At 39.5% G+C, this 9,485-nt stretch overlaps 1 protein-coding gene across 1 annotated transcript; it reads right to left on the bottom strand.

Annotated features, from left to right (window-relative positions):
• Positions 1-418: 418 nt before the first annotated feature.
• Positions 419-1,640, bottom strand: LOC149933013 (glycine receptor subunit alpha-2-like). Its single transcript, XM_090157222.1, has 5 exons — positions 1,531-1,640; positions 1,384-1,466; positions 1,153-1,320; positions 766-1,091; positions 419-703 (listed from the first exon to the last, which is right to left on the bottom strand). Exons 1-5 carry the CDS (start codon positions 1,638-1,640, stop codon positions 419-421), a joined length of 972 nt encoding a protein of 323 aa, XP_090013348.1.
• Positions 1,641-9,485: the final 7,845 nt, after the last annotated feature.

Below are 9,485 nucleotides of genomic sequence, written 5' to 3'. Positions count from 1 at the left end.
ATAAATTGCTTTTTTGTATATCTAAAGGTATGTACCATATGTAAACTTTTGATAGTGCCATTATTTCCGATAGGCCTTGTCCTACGTAAAGAAAACCTTAAAACTACACCACAAAAAAATATAAAATATAATAAAACATACCTAGGAATATTTTTATTTATGGAGTCCATAACCCACCCAACACTTTGCCATCATATAAAATAAATACTAAAATACTAAATAGGACCAAAATTGTTTTTTCTCAAAGGCCGCTGCTGTTTCACTATCACCCAGTATACCTGAAGCAGACGCCAAATTCGAAAACAAACGCATAACTCGTTTCTATGACGTTTTTGTGACGTCGAACCCAACAGTAAAACAAGTTCGTCGGAGGGGAAAACAATTTGCTTTTTCAGCTATTCTGGTGAACAATTAAAAGTCATTTAAAAGGAAATTTCTTGTGCGCGTATTCGTAGCTTATAAGTTCGCTTTGATGGAAACCGTAGTACAGCGTATACACGACTGAAAAACAAATCGCAACCGCCGGAAATAAGATTCGCGATGTCCGGTCCAAATTATTATCCAGCGAGGTCGCGCTAGCTTCCTTTAACTTCACACTCGGAACGGGTTCGTTTTGATCGTTAATTTTGTCCATCGCGGCGAACAACGCTAATCTTTTCCCGCCTCCGAGTGGAGGGCTTTGCGGTTTTGGTTTTACGTGAACCTGCGTAAAGAAAACCCGTTACGATTGTCGCTACTTGGATAGAAACGCCAGGTTTATCTTACCCGGGACCGTCTTCTACTAATGGATTGAGCCAATGTAAATTCCAATAGCGAACAGAACACCATCAGCAGACATCCGAATAACCAAACATCCATAGCTGTCATGTAATTAACGGCTGGTAAACCACTCCGAGCGTGGGCGATCTGCGTCGCCAAGGTCAAGAGAGCGGTCACGCCTAAAGTGACCCTTCCGGGAATGGCCGTCACGTCCAACCAAAAGGAAACGAAGGACAGGCAGACAACTAAGAAGCTGGGAATGTATGTGTTGATGAATAGCGCCGCTATATTACGTTGAAATTGAAAAGAACATCTGAGAAGTGACGCTTTACCTATATGAGAAGTATCGTTATAAAGTCGTTAATGAATAGTTAATTCACTCTAACAGGGTACCAGTTAGGAGCGAGACGTTAAAACTCTCCATTTTGGGAGGAAAACACAGAGCGAACTGTAAAGGGCGGACTTCGCCTACGAACGTGACTGCTGGAAGTCTAGTCAAGGCCTTCGGAGTGCCGTCGTCTCCCAGCCATTTCATCAGGGCTTCGGTCGATTTCGATGACACTGCGGGTTAAATTCTCGCCCATTATATCTCGGTCATTTACTTTTCGCGAGTTTCCAACTCACTGAATCCCATCAAGATATCGCAGGTTTGCGTGTCCAAAGGATATTTTCGGAAATCCATTTGGCAGCTTAGAGTTACACGATATCTGTCATGGCATAAACAATATCCGTGAGACTTTTGGGAGCTTAAATCGCGCGTAAGACCAATACCGGCTGAGGCGATATAGTAGTCCTCCCGGAAATACTTTAAAATCCCTGTTGACGGAACTGATGTCGTAAAGGATGGCCTCTTTGCTATTGAAGAAAACGCTATCCGGCATCCAGATGCATTTGATGACGTGGGGTGGTAAACGATGGGCCTTGGAGAGGTTCATCCGATCGAACTTCAAACCGGGGTCGGTCCAAAATTCGAGAAAGTAGATTTGCATTCCGTACTCCATTTTGTCCTCTCTGATATCGTAGATTTCCCTGACCACTAAACCCACGTACACCTCGATCGGATCTCCTAAAAGAATCAATTATCAAGATTCTCGTTTGCGATTCCATTAGGCGCGCTTACTGTTGAAGTAAGTGTAGTTGTCGTCGTTTAGGCATGCTTGCGGTTTGTAGAGACTCCAGTCAATGTGAGTTTCTCCCCTGCGGACATTAGATATACAAATAATATTGAATCCCAAAATTATTTTTCTTTGGAACATTCTCCCTCTCGGGAAATTGGATTTGAGAATCATTTGCTTATGTGGAAGGGGTAACCGTCTTTCTATTTTCATCGGATCTATTCGTAATTTCTTGTTCTTTAATTGAGAATTGACTTTATAACGAAACGTACTTACCTTGAATCTACCAGCCAAACACGCAGGAGTAAAATTACTGTTTTGAGCAAAGTTATTCCGTACCACGTACGCTTATTGCCCGTTATTTATTTCAAGAAAACATTGTAATGCTTTTACAGAGGACTCCTTCATAAATCGTTTTTTTCCCCGAAGTGGTTTTTAACGGGCTTACCTTGTTAAATCGCGTTTTTCACTAGAAAGCATTTTCTTGTGAAGTCTCTGATACGAGAACACCTAATAGATATTCGTTTATTTTTCGTGCAACTTCAATCTTCCAGAGAAGTGTTTTTATTTTATATAAACACGTTAATTAAATTAATTGACTTTATAACTAGAGCGCAACGTACTTACCTCGAATTTACCAGCCAAACGCCGAGCAGCCAAATCACCGTTTTAAGCTCCGTTATTCTTCTACTACGCTTACAACCCATATTAATCATTGACTCTATCGAAGAAGTATTTATTTTAAGAGAACATGGTAGTTACAGGGGGCATTTTTGTAACTTTATTGTCTCCAAAACGCGTGTATTATCATAACTCCTATTTGGGGGTTTAATTACGCTCAAAAACATTTCCTTTTGTCGTACCCTGTCGTGAGCGGCAAATGACTAATGGACTTTGAAGGTATCGATTCGAAAAGTTGTCGCGTAACTAAACTTTTAGGGAGGTGTAACGAAAGTTCGAGTAACGTTATATTTAAATCGCTCGAACTATATTGAGATGGCCTACGATAGAAACCGATTAGCTTTTGATTCCTTTAAGGTAGAAGAATTTCTCGGCGCTCTTGGTGGACTCCCTGCTCGAAAAATAGGCGCAGTAGGTGGTTGTGAAGAGAGCCATGACGCTGGGAAAAAGGTAGCGGGACACGCGATCCAGCGCGTTGTCTCGATTGCTCATTGCCGCCACCAGAGTTTCCCTTTTGTTTTCCGCCTGTTGAAAAACTTGAAACAATCGGACCCATTTGGTATTGAATAGGCCGTTGACGTTCGCCGTTGCCGAACCGGGGTTGCCGCTTAATCGCTCCGCGGCGGAAGAAGGAGCCGGTTTCGGCTCGCTCGAGCGCGTGGCTGACCAAGCCGAAGCTTGATTTTTTTCCAATGACACCTGCAAATAAAGTTACAGAGATAGCGTTTGTAATCTTTTAGAATGGTCGTAACGTCGGTCCGGAGCTGAAATGATTTACTTTCGATTTGGATTTCCTGGCGTACGATTGCGCCATCGTGAACTCGACTAAAGATAGGAATACCATCACTAAGCATCCGAAGAGCCAAATGTCCATGGCGGTCATGTAGTCCACGGACGGGATGGCGCTTCTAGCGTGCACTATTTCCGTCGCCAAGGTCAAAAGGGCCGTCACTCCCAAGGTCACCCGCCCGGGGATGGCATTGGCTTCTAACCAAAATGAGACCCAAGATAGGCAGACCACTAGCAAACTGGGAATGTACGTGTTGACGAGACTGGCCGTCAGGTGGCGGTGCAACGGAATGTAGCACAACAGTACGTTAGTGCTACCTATACAATCAATAGAGAAGTGGTGAAAATTATATCTTGAAGGTGCTAATGGTACGACCATGTACCCGTGAGAGCAGTGAGGTTGTATTTTGCGGAATACGGCTCGTTCATGTAAAATTGCAACGGTTTGACGTTGTCGAAAATACTGATTCCGGGAATTCTGGCCAGCATGGCTGGAGCCTCCTCGTCTCCCGTCCAACTGAGCGTCGCGTCGGTTAACATTGTGGACACTTGCGGAAAATAAAATTTGACTATGAAACCTATTACTCGCGAAGGATTTGAAGGTCAATTAATGTACCTACGAAATGTAATAGCGATGTAGCATAGTTGGGTATCCATCGGATAAAACTTGAAGTCCATATGGCAGCTTAGTAGCAAACGATACCTGCGTTTCGAAACGTTGCTTCAAAATCGGATTTATCGTAGTTGTTTCCCAATTTTACCTAGTTAAGCGGTAAACGTAACCCTTCGGCATGATTTTGAAGTTAATATTTGGGAATGTCGCGTCGTATAGTTTGGCGTCTTTGCTATTGACGAAAACCGTATCCGGGGTCCAGATACACTCGCTGATCCGTAGTGGAATTCGTTCCGGGATCTTCAGGCTCACTTTCTCCATGTTAAGGGTTGGATCTTTCCAAAATTCGATGAAATACAACTGGACCGCGAACTCCTTCAATATTTTCCAACATTTTTCAAAATATTTTATAGATTAAGGCTACCTGACATTTTTAGAATCTAGATTTAGTTATATCCCCCTAAGTAGGCCAAAACCCTAGTGGTTGACTTTACTATGGTAACCTAAGTGCCTGTGTGAAAACATTTCTGCACGCGTTTTGGCCTACAATATAAAACTCGAATAAATCTAGTCATAGTGTAAAGCGTTTTTTCTCACCATTTTCTCTTCGCTTATATCGTAGAGATCGCTAATGATCAAACTAACATAAACGTTAATCGGCTTATCTGGAAAATTGAAAATCGGTTATTTTACCTCATAGTGAATTTAAGTATACGGCAAAACGCGTGGATGGAAACGTGCTTGGAAAAATTAGTAACTTTTTACACAGAAAAAAAGGTGTTTAGATACTAAACACTTTCTTAAACACCAAAATGCAACAGAATAGAATGCATATAGAAAGTTTCGGTACTCTTATCCATAACACCCTGTATTTGAGTTGTTTAATTACTATCTAAAATAACATTAATATTAATTGGCTACGAATTAATGAAACCTATACTGTCGATTTCATTTCTTTAACTGCCTGATTGTATTTTAGCGATATTTTAAATAATATTTGTGTTAATAGGGCCTTAAATCACATCAAAAGTAATTAATGTTATTTTATTCATGTTTAGTAGTTCATGTTCAATTATTGATTTATATGCATTAGTGTTATTTAATTAGTCTAAATTACCAATAACTTAAAATTATGAGATGATATACGAACCCGGTCCATATTGTATATAGTTAACAGTTAATATAACGGTGGTTAACGAAAGTAATTTTTTTCGAAAAATAGAAAACGAAATTAAACGAAATATATAGACAACGCGAAATATACATTGAACTTGTAACGCAATATACACTTATTAAACATCAGTGTTTAGCATTATGTTTAAAAACCACGAAGTTTAATTTCTAAACATGACCTCTTACCAGCTGTTCCAGTTTGGAACACTCCCGGAAAGATCTTGGAAGATTGTTTGAGAAACTCGTTTGATTTAAACAGATGTGATTAAGGAAACAACACCAACTCTTACCCATGTTTAGCTTTCAAACATGTTTAGATGTTAAAAACCTAAACACCTTTTTTTCTGTGTATGGGAGACACTGATTGAACGCAGTATCGGACACGTTTATCTCTACGCGTTTCGCGTCGCTTAAACTCGAATATTTATTTATAATAAAACCGATAAAAGCGAAAGAATTCCTGAATAAAATACGTGGGAAAGTTCAAAAGTAACTTACCCCCGCCTGGTCGGGTGAAATTGTCATCGTACACGCAAACATTCGGCTTATGATTCGTCCAGTTGACAACGCCACAATTTCTATGCGCGGGAAAAATCTGAAAATGTTATTACTACCCTTCTCTCCCTAAAGCCCCATTTTTACGCCCGCTAATATAGCTGCTAGAAACAACCGAAACATTCGCTTTCACTAGTTGCTGGTATGAAAATTTTACCTAACCCTACTAGCGGATAACTTGAAATTCAGCGGGTTCGGCAAGTGGAAAATATCCGTTTTATCCGCAACTAGCGAGCGTGCAAATGGTGCCATATACGAGCCGCAATTTCTCCCGAATCCTATAATTTTGAGTTTGTAAATTTGCACCCACAATCATAGAAATCGGGATTAAATCTTGTAAATCTTCTAACCCGTGAAGTAACGAATGAAAAATGAAAATGGAAGACCCAAAAATGAAGCGTTTAAGGGAAACCACGAAGGACATGAGGTAGCGGGCGTGGGCCATGAAGTTACATGATCGCTCTAGATCTGCTCCGGTTGAGTTTCTGGATGAGACGAGATTATTCCAACGAACTGGGCTGGTACTTTGAAATTGGTTCATCCGGGATAAAGTAAAACTCATTATTATCGATTTTGATTCCGGTTGTGCTCGGATTTCCGAGTGCTCTCTCTGGCAACATTGACGGCCAGGCCAGCGGATACACGATGTTGGAGGGGCCAAAGAAAAGGTTTGACGGCGAAAAAAATATAATTTGGTTTACTTTCTGCCTTCTATACACTGTAGGAGGGAAACCCGATTTACATAACAATGTACAGATAAATCGATTGTTGGTGTAACTCATGCCATAAGTAACGTAATTACTATTATTTCGCCAATGACAATATTAATCATTTCGTGGTTAAGGGCTGATAACTCTCCGTAAGTCGTTCTGGTCTTTGGAACTGCCAAAGAACGATGACCGAGAAGTGACCGCGTGACCAGCCATTTTGACGGATCAGCCCAAGCTTATTAAAATAGAAAATACTTTATAATAACACTTACTTTGGCCACGACATTATGAACTGCCGAATATAAACGTAAAATTCGCTATTATAAAGATGACTATTTTCGAATTTGAAACCTCGTATTGGTGGTAGTCAAACTAACCTGTCATTAATGATAAGTTTTTAACCGAAATCAGTAATTTTCAAACCTTTTTTACTTTGCCACTTATAATTATTATATTACTTATGGTCGTACTAATTCAAAAATCGAGATACTATTTATTTAAACCGGATGCATTCAGAAATGATTGTATCGTAATTGGATTTATGTGTATTCAAACTGACCACTATAGCAAAGTTATCCAAAATTTTATATATATATATATATATATATATATATATATATATATATATATATATATATATATATATATATATATATATATATATATATATAAAACGATAAAACAACTCCCATTAAAATATATATATTGTAATGGGAGTAGCTCGAGGTAAAATACAATTAGGGTAGTTACTCCCATTACAATATATTTATGAATGGGAGTTGTTTTATCGTTTTATATTTTTTCGTGTAATAATCCAAAATTATTATCTTCGTTGATTGGCCTTCATTTCGAAATATAACTTTTTAATTGATCATCTGTTAAGCCTACCTCACACTTGAGGGTAAAATCAGTTATAAACTCAGTTCGAAGCGTCTTCCATTTTTTCTTGGTTCGCACGTGCGAAATCGCTTCATGCTGGTTCGGTTATAGGCTTCACGTCATTTCAATTTAGGACCAGAATTTTTTAAAATAAGAAATTTTTTCCCAAAACCATTAGTTAATCATGATTACTATACATACAGTAATATTATTTTATGTAATTTCGAATTTTAGTCACGTTATTTTTGATAATACGAGCAATTTTACTTCCCCGCCTTGGGGTTTTGAAAGCGTTTTTGAGTGAACCGACTTGACCAAGCAGCTTCCCGAACCAACACGAACCGATTTATTACGTTGGATTCGAAAACCAGTTATCTAAACGAAATTATTTTAGGGGTAAGTGTGAACGTGGCTTTAGAGTTTTACTGTTTATACTATTCAAATCAAGCCATATCGATTTATAGATTTAGTTAATAATTATAGCTAAGAGTAAAAAAAAACCAAAGATATAGTAGAAACTTCCTGCTGCCGAAAACGGTCCGCTTTTCAATGGTAATATAGAAGTATCTCTTAGGAAAAATTAGAGCGGGAAAGTATATATATTTTACAGTTGGAATGCCTAAGAAAGAATATGATTATCTTAAAAACGGGCGTGGTCTACAGCCGAGATTTTCGCTCGCGACGATGGGCAACGTCTTACATTCGAGGCAGTTTAAACCCCGCCTGTTTCTCAAGGAGAATTCGCGGCGCGGTGGCAATGAATGCTTAGGCATTCCAAGTGTATATGTATGTAATTTCCTGTTTTCCGAAAGGGGCCGGAATGTATCTTGGTGAAACGAACCCTGTCATTTCCCCATTACATATTAACCCTTAATTTAGAGGGGGGGGGCTTATGTGGAGTAATACGACGGGAAAACTTTCTTCATTTGTCAGCGAGGCCAGAAACTCAAACAATGGGCAAGCACGTGTTGTTTACTCAATCGAGTTATAAATAGAGCTGACCTCTTTGGATAACCGATATCGACACCAGCCAACTCTTGACGACTCGCAGCCGCGTCTGTTCGATGTACGTTATATCATAAGTAACATAATAACAATAAATATGACAATTAACGAGATTTACAACCATAGCTATTGCGTAATCAAGATGTTTTCTCAGCACAGAGCCCTCTAGTGTCTAAAATACGCGAGACTTCCGCTAAGCCGAAATATCTGGTTTCCGATATATAAGCGGAATATTAGGTTAAACGATAAAAATTAAAAAAGGTTTTTCTCGGCGTAATTCGCGAGCGGGCTTCAAAACAAAGCCAAAGCCCCTCGCGACTTCAGAACGTGCTCTCCGATATTAGGCTTAAATTTTTATCAAAAAGTAGTCATCCAAAACGGTAAGTCACAGATCGAAGAGAGTTATACTTATTGTTATTATGATACTTATGGTTATACCCGTATTGAACTTTTTCGTCACGCTATAACGCCGCTTACTTAACTGCCTGTCCTAATCCGCCGCCATAAGATAGGCCAGTGGAAAAGGATTTTTAATATACGACCTTTTTTCAGACATTAAAAGTGAAGTACGTCAATCAAATCGTGTGGATGTATACGTAAAATACGTATACACCGCGATTGCTGATTGTCACTTTTTTTTTTGACGCGGGTCCCAATAGACTAGCCTGTTAAAAACTTTGCATAATCACTGTACAAGCCTGTAGCTTTGACTGTACTAGAATGATTACGTAACTGATTACACATTTAGCATTACCTAAGGCTGTAATCATACACGTAATCATGTTCATATGCCTGTAATCGGTGTACAGTATTTTAAGTAGTGTTTTTTTTATTCAAAGAAGGAAGAAATAAGAAGACCGCGAGCCCGGCGAAGATCTGATTAATCAGGGCGAGATATGTGTAACGGCCACGCCAAAGGGGGGATACGTGGGGACAGGGGTAGGGAGGCCATCCACAAACTCTGCCTCCCAGACGCTTGGGTTTACAGGAGTACGCTACTACTCCCGGCTTAGGTAGTGGTTAGCCCCTCGATTTTACTAAGCCTACTTCATGACAAACATTTCGTCATTTCAGTCGGCGATAAGGAAGCTTTGCTTCAATAGGCGCTTAAATAAACCCCTCTCTGACTGTCTTGCCCCCCGGTTGAAAAATGCTGCCAGATCTATGCATAGAAAATTCTCAGCTTTGGCAGTAAAAAGAGAAACC

This window comes from Leiobunum rupestre, chromosome 8 (assembly GCF_980474605.1).
Source record: "Leiobunum rupestre chromosome 8, qqLeiRupe1.1.hap1, whole genome shotgun sequence".
In the NCBI taxonomy this organism is placed as follows: domain Eukaryota; kingdom Metazoa; phylum Arthropoda; class Arachnida; order Opiliones; family Sclerosomatidae; genus Leiobunum; species Leiobunum rupestre.
Note: the sequence above shows the minus strand (reverse complement) of the source record. Positions and strands in the feature narration are given on the sequence as shown.